At 37.2% G+C, this 19,565-nt stretch overlaps 1 protein-coding gene across 1 annotated transcript in view; it reads left to right on the forward strand.

Moving 5' to 3' along the window:
• The window catches only part of lrrtm4l1 (leucine rich repeat transmembrane neuronal 4 like 1), a 59,280-nt gene extending 41,977 nt beyond the window's left edge, over positions 1-17,303 (forward strand). The window contains exon 3 of the mRNA XM_084104752.1: positions 16,222-17,303. Coding sequence (XP_083960878.1) covers positions 16,222-16,287 — 66 coding nt within the window. The 3' untranslated portion in view covers positions 16,288-17,303. The remainder of the gene's footprint in view (positions 1-16,221) is intronic.
• Positions 17,304-19,565: the final 2,262 nt, after the last annotated feature.

The raw sequence follows: 19,565 nt of genomic DNA on the forward strand, positions 1-19,565 counted from the left end.
AACAGGCTGCAAAGCATGCCAACGGCATCTCTTTAAAGATAAATACAAAACTAGGCCGTGAGGTAAGTCAGGTGAAAGAAATTATGTGTAGGATGTATTAAACATATTAAGCCAAAAGTAAAGACATTTCTCTTTCTAGTGAACCAAGCATGAACAAAACAAATCATCTTGTTTGCATGTTGTAAATGACTCTAGGCTTTTACTGTGGGTCTTGCATTTTATTAAAAGCCCCAGCTGGAACGTTGTATAGTCCTCAGGCAAAGACAACAGGAAAGCCTGATTTTATTTTTTTTTCCTTCTTGGTAGAAATTTAAAATAAATGTGCAGTTGCGATTTTATAGAGAGAGAACGATCTATTGCAGTGGTAAAACAAACAACAAAATGAGTAAATTGACAAGCTGCTTTCACATTGGGCATGTTGAAATATTTAAACACTAGGACATTCAAATTTTAATTTGATGACTGCACAGATGGAGGATGCACACTATAGCTCCATCATGCCGATCTAATGTGCTTTTTAGTTTTGTTGATATAGTGCAGCCTCAGTGTTTAGCCCATACAAATCTTCATTTTTAAATACAGGAAGTATATGTCTTTTTTTATCTTCTGTTTGTGCACCTCTTAGCAAACTTTCATTTGGATAGGTCAATGGAATCGTAAGATGGTGGTAGAACACTAGGATTTTTGATATTTTGGTTTTCGATCTGTCCATCTATGAGCCAACGGAGTAAATCTTTACCAAAGAGCTTCAATGAAAATGCAAGGACAGAATACAGAGAAATAAAGGATCTGTAGTCGCTGAGGACTTCGGGTTACTACATTTAGTGTGATTGTCTGGAATGGTAGTTCTACCATGTAAGAGCCTTAGAAGTCTTTATCACTAGAGTCCGAGTCGAGTCTCAAGTAATTTCATCTCTAACTTAAATTATATGTTCTTTCTATGATCTGTTTTGTTTGTAATAAAGGTCCCAAGATGTAATGGATATTGTATATGTAAGGGTTAATGCCCGACGAGGTGTCCATTATCAGGTATTAATGGATGACGGCGAGGCGTGCGCGTCGGATGGTTGCCTCCGCCGAAGTCCATTAATACCTGACAATGGACACCTCGAAGGGCATTAACCCGCTTATACCATGGTCACTTATGAACGAAAGAAATATTTAATCAATTAATAATACCTTAATGTGTTTTAGAGAAAAATAGTGAGGGTTTTTATTTATTAAGTCGAGCGCACTATTTAATATCTCCCGTATACAGGCGTTGCCAAGCAACGTGGCCACAGCGACCCGACCGCAGCAGTTGATCAGTGAGTTTGAGCCAGCGCAATCATTTAGAACTGTCATCAGGCAAATTGACGGGACGCCTTTCCTAGGTGTACATTATCACTTTTTAATGGACACCCTGCAGCCAATCAGAATCGAGTATTCACCCAGACCATGGTATAACTAGGTATATCAGAGTCAGTTCATTCACATTCGGAGATCGACTATTTTTGACTGTCAAAATGCCGGCGGACGGAAACAACATCAGCTACAGTGAGTTGTTCAACGAAAATACGGTCAATCTCAAAAGTGGCGTTTCCATTCTAATTATACTTTTAAACAAAAGTTTACCTCGGGTAGATTAACAAAAAGAACCTATGTTGCATTTTGGTGAGAGTTACCCTTTAAGAGAGAGAAAAGCCATATAGGCTACAAAAAGCTGGATAAAACGTAGTGCTAGGTTTAAAGGCTAGATTTTTCGTTCATGTTTTTTAACAGGCTGGCAATCCAAAGGAACCATGATAAAAAAAAAAAAAATTGATATTGTCGTTTTGTTGTTTTTAATTATTTATAAATATTTTCTTTGCATCTAGCCAATGTGACATTAATAAATCCAAATCCGAGTCAGTAACTCAAGTGCAGTAACCATCTCTGCTTCATAGGTATTTTTTTCTTGTGTACAGGACAATCAGCAGATGCGTATCACTGTAAAAATGTTTTTAATAAATTAGTTGAATCTTGTATAACATAAAAAAGTTGAAAATTGCTTAACTTATTTTGATGAGTAAAAGCAATGTAAAACCATGTTGTCAAAACTTTGATCATATAATTTTTTACAGTCATGCTCACGGCAAGTATTCAGTTTTTCCATAAACGCAAATCCCATTTATGACACTTCAAACAAAAAGCTTTGAACAGTGACTTTCCATGTCCCATAGTCCGTATTCCTCACTTTATTATTTAATTTACTTTGTTGTTGTTGTTGTTGTTGTTCAGAGAAGATGTTGAGTAAAAAATGATAGTGAAATGCTTTAATATTTAATCAAGTAGCTACAATGTAACAGCATTATTTAAGGTATAATTTAAAGCTCCATCTTTTAGTTACTAATACATCGAAACAATACAACGATACAACAATACATTGTTACATACAATGAAACAAAATAATAAACTGGCTTTTATGGAATTTAGTTCTTTTATTTCATTATATATATGATTGGTCATATTTTAAGAGGTCTCTTTCAGCAACTTTTGCAAATCTCTGAATTATTGAAGGCTGATGAGCAATGCACAGAGAAGATGGTTGAAGAGATTTTTTTTTATTATTATTTTTTGCCTGCGGGCACACAAATGCATGTTTCGCATATGGAGGCTGCAGTCCACTGAAATGAAACAATCCACATTCTCTCTCTCTTCCTCTTTTTCATATTGTGCCACAAGGGACAGAAGTACTTTTATGAAATAGTTTTTTTTTTTTTTGGCTCTTCTCACACTGAATATGATTTGAACACAGTTGAAATGACTAATGGGAAATAATCCAGTCTTTCAATGGCTCTATGACATTCGTCTTTTGGGGTTCATTACTATAGATATGTGTATTTGTGTGAGTCATTCTACTGTGCTGTAGTGTATTTTTAGCTGGGTTTCATGTTGGTCTGAAGGGTCAACATTTGAAAAGTCATGTTATGATCTCAAGTATGCAAGCCTTTTATGCACATGCAGCTATTGCTCTTGAGCTAAAGAAAGACATTAATTTTTATCATCGATGATTGCTCAGAGACATATTATAAAACTCTCCCCTATATTTAACACACTAAATTACGGGATGTTATGGCAACCATATGTGCAGAAAAAAAGTATGGCTAATTAGTCTTTTGAAAATCCTGTATCTCTGTAAAATAAGGTATTTTTATAGTGTAACTGACCAAGAAATAGAATTTGATGTAAATCATGAGTGTAACAATATTAGCTCAAAGGGGAAATATCAATAATAATCCATAATTACCAATTATGATTAATCATTAATATTTGGGTCAGTTAATTAGATTAACTTTGAGGTAAGCTAAATTAATATTTGCAATCAATTAATCAGTTCCAACAAACTCTTTTGATTATTCATTTATTCTAAGAAAAGTGTATCTTTCATGGCCACCGAAAAAATAATTATTTCTTAGCATGTACAGCACTTAGAGCATGTAACAAGATCAAGATCGTAAAAGGGACTTTGTTGCAAGCAGAGTATCAGAAACCAAATACATAATTGTGCACAAGTTTTATTAACTAAATCACAAACATAACTAAACTAAACAAACATACATTCATACATACATACATACATACATACATACACGCATAGTTAAAACACACCTTGAAGGCCTGGCCTTCCAACAGGAAAGGGAAAATTTCTGAGCGGGCTTTTCCTCTGTGGGGAGGATTTATGACGCTATCTCAAGTGTGGGTAGACCTCTGCCTTACCTTTTTTCTGTTCATTAATGCTCAGATAGATATAACAATTCCACACTGCATTCTAAGAGAAGGTGATGTACATCAAAGTGTGAGTCATTAAATGAGGATTAATTAGATAGGAGACATGATACAGGTGAGGTTACATTGACCGTTGGTTGGTTGTATAATAAAATACATACCATAGTACATAATACAGTAAATCATTCACACAGTTTCTGGGATGCATGTTCATTTATAGATCAGTTAGTCTATGATTAATGCAGCAAAGTCTGTATTAAAGATTGTTTCTGTCTTCCCATTGTCTCTCTCTTGCGCATGTGGCCACATTCCTTTGGATCGTAAAACTCTTATCAGTCTCAGTGTGTCCTGTAACAAGGCACCGTGTCCTGCCAGTGTGTTAGCTTCATTTGGGATGTTAGTTTTTGGAGGAAGTTTCACAGGCCTTGGTTGGGAGAGTGAGTTTGCTGGATTATTCATTAAATAAATGAATAATTTGTGTGTGTCTGATTGGTCCAGATGCTACATGAGACATTAGCATCACTATTGTTAGTGGAAGAAAATATGTACAGTTGTTATTATAACAACTCTCTACTGAATTTCAATATTGCATTTCTCAAGAATAGGAAACAAAGATTAGCTATATCTGTCTTGTGGTGAATCCTGTAACATCGGTTAATTTCCATGAATCAGTTCAAATGAATTGGTCCAAAACTTTGATTCAGAAATTCAGCTCTCAGATGATTCATCAGTATTGTTATAGCTAAAACAAAAACTATTAAAAATCTTTTTGTAATTTAAATTAAGTTCAAATGAAATATAAATACTTGATTAAAAACTTAAACTTTAAAAGTGAAAATGAGAAATGTTACCTTGGCATGTTACTATAACTAAAACTGAAATAAATATTTATTAAATCTATATCAAAATATATATATTTAAAAAAAAAAAACGGGGGGAAAAAAATGACAAAGGCACATAACAAAGCAACTAAAACAAAAATAAAAATCTAGAAATAGAAGTTAATTCAAAATAAAACTAAAATAACACTGGTTTTATATATGTATGTAAATGTTGCATTTTATTGTAGTAAAACAGCGCCTAGATTATGTTTTATTAACTAGATTTAAAATGTTTGGTTCAATAATCTGATGGGGAAAAAAACAAAGTTATTTGAGAAAATACATAGGCCTAAATATTAAGATAAATAAAACATCATCAAAAACATCAAACAAATTATTATTATTGTTATTATTATTATTATTATTGCTATTTTGCCTATACAGAAAAACCTACACATCCAAAATCAAAACAATTATCAAACATTCATGCATCATAAAGGAGACCTCAAAGTCAGCAGTTCAACAAGAGCAAAACTCACTGGAAGAGCACTTTTGGCAACCTTTTTTCCTTCTGTTTCAAACGTCTCTCATTTGCTCACTCTTTCATGTTTGCTATATGTGAAAAAGAAAGCAGGAGACCCTGTGCACAGCAGCTGACCTCCCGTTGTTTGCAAGGCACATTGGGATAATTGGAGCCTTGGGCCGGATTCTAGTAGAGAAACAGCATGGCTTTACTGACAGGTTGAGCCTGACATATGTCTCACTTAGCGCTTCACTGCCGACACAATACAAGCTAATCACTACATGTTTCTGCTCCTAATTAAACCTCGCTAATATGATCTAATTACAGCTCTGCCCACGAGGAAGTGAGGTTAATTTTACTTTCCTAAATAAAGACAAAATGCAGTCTAGGTTATCACCTTGGCCTATAAAGTGTAAGTGATCATCCACTATTTGACTTGCCTCTAAACCGCATTTGTTGTGCAACCGTGTGATAATTGAAATTGCTGAGGGTTCAGCCAGGCAAAACTTATTAGCATAATTAGTTAGTTACCTATTTGTTGGAATTTACAGCCATGCTCATCTACTATATGTAACACAGGTTAAATAAAGTTAATTATTTAATTTACACAATTTAGTTATATGATTTTACCTTAATACAAGTCGATAAGAGATTATTAAGATTAAGAAAAATATGTGAATATATTCTACAATAAATTCTCAGCGATCAACCAATGAGAGCTCTCTCTAATTAACGTCATGAGTGTCGACGAGCATGTGCGATGACAGAAGAGACGAGCTTGTTTACAGTCTATGATTGAGAGGAGCAGACGAAATCCCATCGTCGTGATCCATTTTATATATCTGAGGTTAAAAATCTTTGAAAAAAGCAGGGACGTCGTTAGGCCTATTTTAGGGGGGCTGAAGCTACCTCAAAATGTTCCTAAGCCCCCCTAAATGATAATAAGAACAACAATAATAATTCGATTTATCAATAACCGTATCCTCATTCATATTTAGACGCAAAAAAAATGATATCCAGCTACAAAAAATAGCCGAAAAGTCGGAAGTTGGACAGAAGTACAAAGTCGCTGCCAACTCCAGGCCCGGGGTGGGTAATCGGGATAATCGGGAGAATTCCCGGTGGGCCGCTTCACTTTTGGGCCGGTCGAGGATTTTTTTTTTTTTTTTTTTTTACATTTGTCACGTTAGTTACATTAGGCTACACACATTCCGCATTCTGACACCGCAGCGCGCAGCCTCTGCATGGGTTGTACCATGAGAGGGAGTTCTCCCCTCCCCTTCCATGGAGTTGGTTGGGTCCATAGCCCATCTTTTCCAAAACGTTTTCTCAGGTAGGCTACCGTGGCACCGACGGCGCCTACCGATAGCTGGGCCGGCCCTATGGCGGCAAATCAATGACAAAATTAACGGAGCGCACAACTGATGCTTGGCGCGCGCAGTAAATGACATTCGCGAGAGGATAACAGCTCTACAAGCGAGGAAACGGGAACTCGCGAGCTCATTCAAACCCTGCGCGCGTGCATGACATCTCCTCTGCACGCAATACAAGCCTTCGCACGCGCATGATCATTCCCCACGCTCTTGATCTCCTGCTTTTGCTCGCTCGAACACTTTTACTTTTGGCAGTCGATGGGCGGGACTTACTGTTTTAATAACCTCAAATGTCATTAGGTATCACGTTTTTTTTATTAAAAAAGCATTATTTTTGAATATTTTTGAATACAAATAAATCTGTAAACATTAGTTCAATATGCCTCTTTGTGGAAGAGTGGGATACATTTCAAATGCTTTCTTTCTTTCTTTCTTTCTTTCTTTCTTTCTTTCTTTCTTTCTGCTTTTGTTAATTTATCAACCTATCCTTGTGGAATAGTGGAACATTTTTTGTTAACTTCTCAGCTTAAGTGAATTATTATTTAACCTTTACATTATTTGTTGAACCATGTTATTAATAAAAACTACACAATGGTAAGAGCTGAACTGTTGCTTCATTTATCCAATTTGGAAAAAGTGCTAATTTGGAATTCCACCAAGGAAAAAGAGGGCCGGTCTTGGGCCTGAAACTTCCGGGCTGAAAAGTGGCCCCACTCCGGCCCTGGCCAACTCTCACGCATTCACCGTGAGTCCGTGACACACACGCAATTGACACTTTTCACACGCTCTCACGCCACACATCCATTTTCTCACGCACAGAAAAATCGCGAAACAAAGAGGACACGGAGACCAACAGACTAGACAGAGCAGGTTACTTATGATATATAAGAATCTCAACTATCAGATTCTGTCACTTTTATTACGAAATTCAAACAATAAATACCGTCTTGGTGTTTGTAAATGTTACGTGACAAATCCCTAGCGCACGTGAACCGATCATCTCTACTAGTAAAAAATAAAACACTGTTGAAAGATACAGTAGTAGGCTACAACTTACCGAAATGTATATTCCTCATACATAATATCGATCAATCAGTGTTTTTTTTATCAGCGTGAAGAGGTCAATAACATAGCTGGAGAACAATTATGTCACATTTACCTCAGGAAAAGCCATTTAATGAACATAATATAGGCTATAGCACGTAGTTGGCAAGAAAAAAAGAGCTAGCCTATAGAGAGTATTTTGCTAAATATGTGTTCTATATTTATTATATTTTTACTTATATCATTAAATAAAGTTGTTGTTATTATAATAAAAAAAACACACATTAGGCTATATTTAATTTGAGTTACTTTTATTTATTGTTTACAGCATTAGGTGAGTTGTTTTTTTATTGAGAAAAAAATCTTGAGTAGCCTACCTAATATTTATCCAAATGAGTCAATATTAAATCAAATTAGGCTACAATAACTGAATTGAATTGAAATAATAAAAAAGCGTAGCTTACCAGAAATTGTACCATGCACCATAACATTTACATATAATTTTACACTTATGCTATAAAGCCTGAAATGGGCACTTTTTGTGACAGCAACCCTATAATTTTTAATCAAAGATGTGGCTTAACTTCAGAATTTGAACTAAAATCAGTATTCTTATGATTGCTCTGAACAGTTCTGACTAGTTCAACAAACATTAAATTACTTATTCATAAACTTAAAAAAATAATTAATAAAAATGTAAGTGAGACAGGGTTGAGACTAGGGCAACAGGGTTGAAGATGGTAACGGGGTTGAAGAGACAAATAGGCCTACAGCTTAACATATACATAGTTGTTTTTTACTCAAATTCACTGTAAGATTTTCTATAAACGCAAATTACTAATACCCTGGGGGCTAAGCCCCCCCTGTCTTCCAATCCTAGTGACGTCCCTGGAAAAAAGTATTGAGAAGTTGAGATTTAGTTAATTTGATGCATTCTGAACAAGAAGCCGACTGAATAGAGGAATAAATTATACTTGGTGAGTCAGTATCATATAATTAATGATAAAAAAAAAATACTAATACTTCATAATAGGATAGAATTACTGCTACTAAACATTAAATTAGTTGCTGTGGACTGGTTATTTTCTTTAAAAATTGTATTTTGATCCGAGTAGTAACAAATGTCTAAAGTGAACCGCGTGGTCATTGTACATTGCAGTTCACCGACGCCATTTTACGATCACGCACGAGGTGCGCCTGAGTGAGAGCAAAAGAAAAAAAAATCGATCATAAAGGTAAATAATTAGTTAATCAATTCTGTGAAAAAAAAAAGATATTTGTATGTTAGTATGTAATTACTTCAGTTTGAGCGGTCATAGTGAACCGCATGGTTATTATTTGTTCATTTCAGAGTTCAGCGTCACTATTGTTGGTCACGTGTCTGTATGAAAGAGCTAGTGATTCAGAGGTAAACGAATGTGATTATATTGGTTCATGAAGAAATTGTAATTGCGTATTAGATGTTATTCTGGATCTTAGATGTGGAACTTATTTTGAAATGTACTTAATGAATGTTCTGGTCTGTGATCATGCCAGGTTTTTTTTCTCTCCTTTGTTTTTTTCTTTTTCTTTTCTTTTCCTTCTTGATTCGCGAAGACCTGCACAACCTTCTGTAACATCCTGTAGACTGTGAGTTTGATGGCGAGCCAATCCAGTTTGTAGAAAAGACATCACGTGGTGGAGAGGAGGCTCGATATCCTTTCCTTGAGTTTCCACTGAAACTCATTGAAGCACGACAAATTCGATTTAAAGAACTGTTTCTTTTTCTTTTTTTCTTGAGGGTGTATGGTCAACTACCACCCAGAATTGAGAGAAATTTAACTTTTCATGAGAGACACTTGAAGTCCCTTTGAGAGAGAGATTATACTCTTGTAATATTGTCTATTTTATTTTAATTTTTTTTCTGAGTGTTGAACTGACTATGTGGGTACATATTTGAAAACACCGACAAGAGTGCACTCGAGGTGGAAATTGCACAGTCAGTTTTGTTTATTGTGATCCGGTAATTTCATTTATTTTATTGACTTTCTACTTTTCTTCCAAATCAAATTGAAACCAATTATATTTCTAAATTAATCTTGTGTCTGTTTGTTACTTCTTATGCTACCCCGCCGTCTCCATAGAGATCCCTAGTTCATCTGACAGAATTTAAATATTATCTGTATTATAATAATAAAGTAAAAAGCTACTTAATTACTGCTGATAATCCAAACACGTGCTACATATAACTGTGTTAAAAATCTTTCACCTTGTCTGATTTATCGACATTTTTTGCTGCTACAATTTCGATTTGTGGCTGGTCTCTTGTCAGTAATCGCAGGACTGTCATTGTATCTGTCACTCCTGTCATAACTGTGATTATGATTTAAATCACATGCTATTATACTGCTCTTACTATTTGTGTGTATACTCTGAACTATGGCTGTAAGAAATGACTGTTTTAATAATCGAGTCATCTGTTGATTATTTTTGTGATTAACTGACCAATCGAATATTCCACATTGAAGTCTGTACAATTTATGCTAGATTGTGTGCCAATTTTTTTAACACTTTACAATAAGGTTCATTAGTTAACATTAATGTATTAACTAACATGAACTAACTATGAGCATTACATTTGTTACAGTATTTATTAATCCTTGTTAATGTTAGTTACTAAAAATAAAGCTGTTCATTGTTTGTTCATGTTATTTCACAGTGCTTTAACTAATGTTAACAATATTTTAATAAAGTATTAAAAAATGTTGACTTTAACATTAACAAAGATTAATAAATACTGTGTAAGTTAACTAATGTTAACTAACAAAATAATAATAATAATAAAAATCAAAAAAGTCTTCCCTGCTCCTGAGGACCCACTGTCCTGCAAAGTTTCTTTACAATCTGGCACGTCCTGAGTTAGATGTTCCTAAGCCTAAACTTGACATAAACTGTAAACTTGTCCCTCTTATCTGATTGGTTGATTGGAATAACAAAGATTTTGATCTAGGAACATGTGCACTTGGTGAAATCAGGTCATGCTGTCTGGCACAGTATCTCAGAATCCAAAAACAAGCAAAGAAGAAGATCTGCGTAAACCAGAGAGACATGAATAGCTGCAGGTCGAAGAAACGGGTGTGCTGAAAGGTACACACTGCTACATCTATTATTAACCCCTAACCCTACCCTACCCTCCCCTCCCCTCCCTTCCCTCCCCTCCCTTCCCTCCCTTCCCTCCCTTCCCTCCCCTCCCTTCCCTCCCTTCCCTCCCTTCCCTCCCTTCCCTCCCCTCCCTTCCCTCCCCTCCCTTCCCTTCCCTCCCTTCCCTTCCCTCCCTTCCCTCCCCTCCCTTCCCTCCCTTCCCTCCCTTCCCTAACTGGCAGCTTTTACCACCAATTATAAAGACCTTTCAGCCCACTTCTCTGACCTGCAGAAACCCATGCTTGAAAACAGGATTTTATTTTGTTAAATTCTTTTCATTTTGTATTTTTGCAGATTTTACAAATTAGCCACCATACTGTATTCCATGATGTAATGCTCTTCACTTTCATTTCCAGTGATGAGAAGTATTACCCATGATCCCTTTCTGATTTGATTGGTCTGCAAAAGCGTTTTAACACAAAATTGGATTAAAATGCAAAATAATTAATTTTATTTTCAGGATGATAACTAGACAGTGCTTGAAGAATCAAACAAAAATGTAATACAGTTTGAAATGCAACATTGCATAATGTGTTTTTTTTAACACAGTAATTATTATTTTTAAAGTTAATATTCAGTGTTTTATAATGCTATAATATCTTAATAATTACTGAATACTACTTTTTTTTTATTGTTGAATGCTTGATTCTGATTGGTTGACAAACATTATTATTTTTATTTAAACTAATTACAGTTCCACTTCATCTAATTATTTCAGTCACTTCAGTAAAAGTCCTTACTGCATACAACAGCAAAATAACCTAAACCCAAAGACACCGATCAAGCAAACTTTTTTTTTATATATAATTCATTGGCCTGTCATCAGTTATTCTTTAGATATTTTATTCCGTACACAGTCAATGACAAAATATGTCATTTATTTTGTATAATATCCTAAACACTTTGAAGGTAAAGGTCAAATTCAAAGGTTGCTAATCGAATGCTGCATAAAACATTATAAGGGTTTTGAACTCGGCTATACAGAGTGCAAGGAAACTCACATCATCTATTGTGCTATGTCTGTTTTTTAGCATTCTAGAGTGTGCTTCTGCTCCGAGCATGTCCTTTGGGGGACTTGAAAGGTTTTTTTTTGTTTGTTTTTATTTGCTATGATTCTTCATTGCAGAGCAGGGCTTTATGCTCACATTTTTGTTTAGGACAACTTGTTCCTAAGTTACTTTTTTATAGATAGATAGATAGATGGATAGATGGATAGATAGATAGAAATGTATATGATCAATAAGTTATGACAACAAATGTTTTTGCATTGTTTTAACTCATCAAAATAAGTTACACAAGATCAGTCAGTTTAATATAATTTAAGTAGAAATGACTTAAACATCCAAGTTGATTGCACTTAAAAATGTAAGGCCCATATTGGCCAGGTTGAGCCAGAGATGGTGCTCCTGGACCACTAAGGTGGACATCGCCAGTCCGATCACGTAAGCCGCAACGGCCATACCCCGGAGGGCGAGCCTATAGCTCACCTATGAGCGCACGGTCCGGGCTACCCTCGTGCATGTCCATGAGTGCAACGCCATGGCACTCAAAGAGGAAGCGGTTTGCCCACAGGCTTTGTAAGCTCTGTCCGTAAGAACGGACGAGAACTCACAGGCCTTAGAGGGGAGACGAGGATCCCCCGTCCAAGAGGTAGTGGCTGCCGGACACAGGTGTGTCGCAACAGACCGCACCACTGGAGGGATAGCCCTGTAACCTTTCACCGCTCCTCCGTCAAGGGTAGTGAGGGGGGAGGAGCTACTCAGGCAGTCTCTGGCAGAGAAAGGTGCCGTCCACGACCTGGCAAGCTCTCCATGCATTTCGGGAAGGAAAGGCACTGGGGCGGCGGGCTGAGAACCGGCCCGGCCCGCCCCAAGAAACGAATCATCCAACCGAGACCCTTCGGGACACGGTGGAGGATTCCACGTGAGCCAGACAGCCTCTGGATCTGGCTCGGGCAACGTTCCCCAAAGGGGATAACGCAGCCGAGTTGTCATCTTCAGAGCTCAGCTCACCCTCCGATGCTGCAATCGGCATCCTGTCCTCTGGAGGGGCCCTGAATGAAACGGCTGGTCGGTCCATTACAGAGGGACCAGCATGCTCAATGGGGAGCTCCACCGGTTGCGGTGTGATAGAGAATTGAGGGGCCCACAGGCATTGGTTACCGGGCAGGGAAGCCATTACTATGATCCTCGATCACCCATCCCACACGGCACCCTAGGGTGGGGCGTGGTAATGGGGACTCCACCTTCACGGACGAAGGCGAGTCTCGATCTCAACACCGTGATAGTCATGTTCTCGCAATGAGAATATGAGCTATCCATAAAAGCTGAAGCTGTAACCCAAACTTAACCCAAACACGTGATGCAACTAATGTGACCGTCAGAGGGGGACAGGGCGTCATCCAGAAACGCACGGGTGGAATGACATCTTGAAAAATATATGCAAACACACCCGTGTTGCTCTTTCAGGAAATGAAAAACTCTCACCAGTGCCGAGGCACACAGGGGAATGATCGCGGCAACACTGACAGGGATGGTGCAGCCTGTGCCAGTGAAGCACTCACTTTCTTTGCCCTCAACCGGCCGTCAGACAAACAAACACAAAAAGGAATGCTGTTAAAACAGCAGTTGAGAGCTCGGAAGTCTCGCAACCCACCGCTGCACTCGCGCTGTAGAAACACCAGCCCCGGGAGAGAAGAAGCACCGACACACTCGCTCGTTGAATATATCAACACTCTTCATAGACACTGTCATGAAGACCAATCGGTTCCGAAGCAAAAGACAAGTGGTGCTTGCATCCACTTCCGTATTTATACCCGTGCTGCGGGGCGGAGCGTGGATGCAAAGCTCGCACGGCAATATGTGCATTGGCTCGTTTTATTAATACTCGAAGATGACAAGCTCCCTAAGCGTGATCCCGATCAGTCGACACGTCGACTACGTTGAACGTGAGCGACTGAAAGGGAACTTATTTTTACAGTGTAGATAGATAGATAGATAGATTTGTCATTGCAAAGTCGTAAGAAATTACAACAATTTATACTTTATAGGAATAACGATCAGTTTTACAATGGTTACTGTTCTGAAATAAAACAACCTTTATGATGTATGCAGCCAACAAAGACACAGCTAATAACTAACAAATATGTGAGGGTATAGCTCATGAATATTTAATGAATTACAGGACACTCAGAAGGACACGACACAATTAATATTCACGCGGTATACCTTAATTTCACATTGGGGCGTACATACAGGATGCTGTTTTTAAATGGAGCAGAGTGTCCTGTTGAAACATAACTTGCATATAAAGGAGGGTCAATTTTTTGATAATACCTGTATTATATCAATCAATTAAATTCACCAGTGCAGGCAAATCATTTTCCACATACTGTACACAGTAATTTTCAATGTCAAATGTTCATGCCGTAGAGCCCTGCATATGCTGAAAGAACTCGCTGTCAGTAATTTCAGCCTATCTAGAATTTCACTTAAATTGTAAGTCAAGGGTATACAGCTTGTGTCAGCCAGTTTGAATACAAGAAAATCAAAGCTCACCCTCAGGCTGCTCCAACAAAGCCTCGCAATGGTGGAAAAAAGCTGGCATTTTTAGTTACCTCGCTGTGAAACACAAAACGTGGTTTTAACTAAAAATCAGATTCCCTTATTTTTGCAAGTTACAGTCTTTCCGAGAGCATCCTCTTGAAGAATCTGCTGTTTGCACCGTTATCTCTGCCTGAAACTTGAGTTTACTAGCATTACATCCCATTTCTCTATTCAAAGATATTTCATTGATCATTGTTTTTTTTTTTTTTTTTTTTTTTATGCCACGCAAAATGAGATATTTGGCAGAATGTCCAAACTGCACTTTTCCATACAATGAAAGTGGATGGGAACCAGGGGCAGCCATTGAAATGAGCTGCATCAAAAGTCTGCAGCTACTCCGAAGTGTTAGAGATATGACAAACAACCCATTCACTCTGTGTTAATTTAGATGAAGTGAGAAAGATTTAATTCATTTGATGGTGAAGATTTTATTCTCATGAGTAAGAAAGGCGGCATCACTTTTGTCCTCATTTTGTCCTCATTTTATCAAGTAATTACTCAAATCTTTGTCTTCAGGTTGACTCATTGGGCAGTATAGCTGCTATTCCCATGGTTTCTGAAAGAACCTCAGTTGAACTTGAGGATAGCTGAGATAATGATGATTGTGCTCAATGCATATTGTTAATTAGTATTCACAGCGGTTTGTTTAATCCATTTAAGACGAAGTGCTCATGACAGCAAGGTCACTTGAGCTGAGTAAATTCAGTCGTCTCAACTGTAATTAACATCTTAATGATGGCATACAATGTGCTGCCATATTTGATTTCTGACTTTCTTTACTGATAGCTGCCAAATTATCCAGTTCTACCAGAAAGACTCGGGAGGCAAAATAACTTAACAAGTATGCATTTATTAACAGCCCAGCAAGCAAGTATTATGATATAAAGTTCTTTGGCGTAGGCCCCGTCCGTAGCTCGCAATCTGAGGGTACGGAATCTGCATTTCCTGCCTGAAGACGAATGCAGGGGCGCAGCCAACCCCCTGGGAGGTATGGGAGGGGACCATCCGGGTGGTGGTGGGGAGTATGAAGGGGAAGGGACCATCCTCGTGGTGGTAGGGAGGATGGAGGTGAATGTAGGTGTCAGCATCTGCGAACTCAGACATGTGTAAGTACCGATCTTTTATAATGCAAGTATTAGAACACGATTGGATAGATGAGAAGGTAATAAGTGACGTAATAATTGAGTCTTCCTAGCAGAACTTACGCTAAAGCTTTAATTTCTGCTTCTCAAAGTTTTTTTTTATTTCTTGGCCATGCATGAGCGTTTCATTTAACATCACAATTGCATGCGGCTGAAGTAATGTGTCTGATTTATTATCCTGATATTTGTATATAATCAAATTTATCTTAACAATGGTCAATAAAAAAATCTTAGCAATGTAGGCTACTCTTTCTTTGTATTCATATTGGTTTCATTTGTTTTTGAAAAACTTGTATAGCTTTTCAAGAAAAGTTTTCTATGTAGTTTATTGATTACATAGAAAAGCTAAAAAAAAAATGTTGTGTGTTGTAACCATCAATTAAAATCAATTAAAAAAATTTTTTTTCAAAATACAAATGTAATGAAGTATTTATTCATAAATGTCATTGTTTTGGGGGGGAGTCGCACCACATGACTTTTTTTTCTTTCTTTTTTTTTTAATATAATTCTATTTTTCTTCATTATCATTAAACCCTTATATTTTTGACTTCCTGCTCCCCAAAAAATATTGAAATATTTTTTTTTTTATCCCCAAAAAAGAACGAAAAACATGCTCATCATAGAAAAGGTGTATTCAGGATGATGTATTATTTGCATTTTTGGACAAATAAAAAATTCATCAGTACAAAAGAGAGCATCGTGTCATTGACCCGTGTATCAGTTCTAAACTGAACCTCATGGTTTTGTACCGTAGTAATCATCATCTGTCTTTTTTGTTTCCTACAGAATGAATACACGTGTCCCAGACCGTTGCCTGGAGCTTGGATTGGAGACATACCGACCATACACTAAAGGGAATGTTTTGTTCCACAAACATAATCCACCGGCGGAGGATTTGTGCCTACCTGCATTCCACCAATCCATCAAGCGTTGTTCTCATGATACCACTCATGCTGTCAGTGCTTCTTTAATAGATTGTGCTGGATATTACAAATGGCCATCTGAGAGACAGTCAGAACAGATGCCTCAGATGCATATTTTACTAAAACACATTTGGATGCCTCACTTTGTTCTTTAATGCACCTTTGCATTAAACATGTGTCAGGTGGGTGAAGAAGCCTCTGGTGGGCCATACAGCAGGGTCAGTGCTCAAATAAAGAGCAATGGAACATACCAATGAAAGCTATCCAGCCTTTGATGAATCACCCAGCGTCATTTGACGCATGTGTGGACCTATACATAAACTATAAACTTTGTTAATATACCCTAAAATTGACCCTTTCCTTTGTTATTTAATGTAAATCCTTGGAAAATTTGTGTATCAGAATAACTAAATAAAACGACTGAGTTAAAACCTTTATATTTGCTGCTTAATACTGGATTTGTTATGCTTTGAGTTTCTGCAAAACTCTTTGTACAGTTTTATTTGAGGAGATTCTCAGATTTACATGCCCTTCACGACAGTAATAGACTTCTTACTGTTTTACCAAATAATGTAAACATGACCTCTGATCTCATGTCAACACTGACTCAATGTTTGAGTGTAAATATGTAGTCTCATTTTATAGGAGAGTGTGTAAGCAAATGTCAAGATCTGAATATAGAGGTATCGTTTTAAGGTGAAGCGTGTCATTTGGTGCTGCTAGTTGTGCAGAAATGATACACTTCACCTTTAAAATGGCATGTGTGTTGGAGAAGGGTCATAAAGAGCATGTGTGTGAGTGTATTGGGTGGGTATTGATTTGTTCAGGTTCCACCTGCCCCTCAATCTTGAAACATTGCCATTTGAAAGTGTAATTTACTTTTATGCTCCCCCACTTTAATTTAATAATTACATTTTTGTAATAAACTGTATGAATTGTACACCACCAAGTTCTGTTTTATAATGAGAATGTTGTCAAAATCAATGGTGAGAAATATACATTTGTCAAATGGAAATTAGTATTGATCAACTTATTCTATTTTTATGAATTTATTATTAATACTCTTTTTAGCAATATAGATTTTCCAGAAAGAAAAAATGAAGAAGAAAATGTTACTGAGAAGAACCGAGTAGGCTCAACACATCATTTTTCACTTGTTGGACATTTCATGTAGCTCATTTGTATTATTTGAATTTAACAACTGTAGATGTAATTAGAATGCACTACCAAAATTAGTTTTTAATGTTTTTGAAAGAAGTCTCTTATGCTCATATGCTTATGCTTTTTTTGTGGAAACCATGATACATTACCATTTAAAAAATGTATCTAAAAAATTACAATAAACAATAATTGAGCAGAAAATCAGCATATAATGATTTCTGAAGGATCATGTGACGCTGAAGACACTGGAGTAATGATGCATTCAGCTTTACCATCACAGGAATACATTGCATATATTCAAATAGAATACAGCTATTTTAAATTGTCATAATATTTCACAACATTATTTTTTACTGTATTTTTTGTATTTAAAAAAAATGCAGACTTGGTGGGCATAAGAGACTTCTTTCATAAACATAATCTTTTTGTAATTATTCCATTTTGATCAGTAATGTAAAGTTAATATGTTCAGAAGGTTTTTACTTTAAAGCTTAGATGGCTGTTTGTGTCTCAAACTTTGGCATTTGCTATTAAGTTTGTGTGACTAAAGGGGCTGTTCACACTGACCATGATTTGCAGCGACAAAATCACCGGAAGACACTACTTTTCAGAAAGTGTTGGCGATTTCTGGCAACATAGGCGACGACGTGGGCATTTTTTTCTCATTTGTGATACAATTTTTAAAAGCTATGGCCAATTACACACTGCCAGCGGCATCATCTACTAGCAGCCAAGAGTACTGCAACCTTCAGCCATTAAAATCTCTGTCATTGTGGCCACAAGTTAGTAAAAGAAAGTTCAAGCTATACTTGGCTGCACCCACATGCTCAAGCCAAGGAAATGTCCTCCCATATTTCGCTTCTTTGAATGCTGTCAGATCAATATTGGCCTCATAACCCTGAAGGAGAGCCTCTCCGATTTGTGCCAGCCCTGCCCTCTCTAAACAAAGAAAGTTCAAAATTCTTCCGGGCATGTCATAATTATCACTAAATATGTCATTTCTCAAGAGGGGGCTAACATGAAGAGTTTGTCCCGCACCAAGTCCTCAAGGAACACGTCAAGCTGTCTGATATGAGGTCCAGATGGCATATCAGCTCCGGTGTTTTCCTAGTGTTGCATCTCTCCCCTTCTCTCTCTTGCCTGCCGAAGCGACAGCTAAACAGACACAGCACTGTGTTTGACCAAACTCTCCCCATGAATTATTCATCAGCCCCCATCCCTTCTTGTTCAGAAAGGAGTCTTGACATTTTGCCCAGTCAACGACCTACTACTGGAAGAGTTCTGTGTTCAGAGGCCCCGACTGCATTCAGATATTGGCTGGTGTGTGCTCTATTAACCTCAATCATGATATCCCAAAAGTGCTCAATTTTTCAATTATTTTTAAGTGTGGGCTAGACATGAATTAGACAGACACCATTGGGAACATTCATGCAGAAAGCGTTTTTGCACTACACTGCTTTTTCATTGTTTTTCTATGTAAATATGTGGTAGATGAATGTGACCATTGCTCTCACGCCTTTCATCAGTTGAAAAGCATAATTGCATCACGGATGATTGACACATGATCATATAGATTGATGTGTCTGCTGCTGGAAAAGATTAGGACTCATGGGAATATGTCTCAAGAGGTAGAAAACTCGCCCATTCTTGATCTTTAGCCAATGGTTGCACATCCTCCAGGGAGCATGAGGTTGGAGAAACGATGCAAGACCCAGCCAGAAATTGTCTTTCCAGAACACATCTCACAGCTAATTAAAAGTTATGAGATGATATAGACTGTCCAGTTCACCCGGCCTTCCAGTTCACCCACACAGAAGTACAAAGTATGGTTAAAAAAGACCAACAACCTGTTAATTAATATGAAACCAGTAATCTGTTTTATCCATAAGCCAGCAGATAAGGTTTAGTGTTAATGTAGTAAAAGATGAGATCTCTTTAGCATCTCAGCTGTTTTAATGATATCAACCCCCAAAATAAAAGTTCTGTCATCATTTGCTCACCCTCATATTGTTTCAACCCACGACTTACTTTCTTCCGTGGAACATG

The sequence above is a fragment of the Abramis brama genome, assembly GCF_963993115.1.
Source record: "Abramis brama genome assembly, chromosome: 25".
Classification (NCBI taxonomy): Eukaryota; Metazoa; Chordata; class Actinopteri; order Cypriniformes; family Leuciscidae; genus Abramis; species Abramis brama.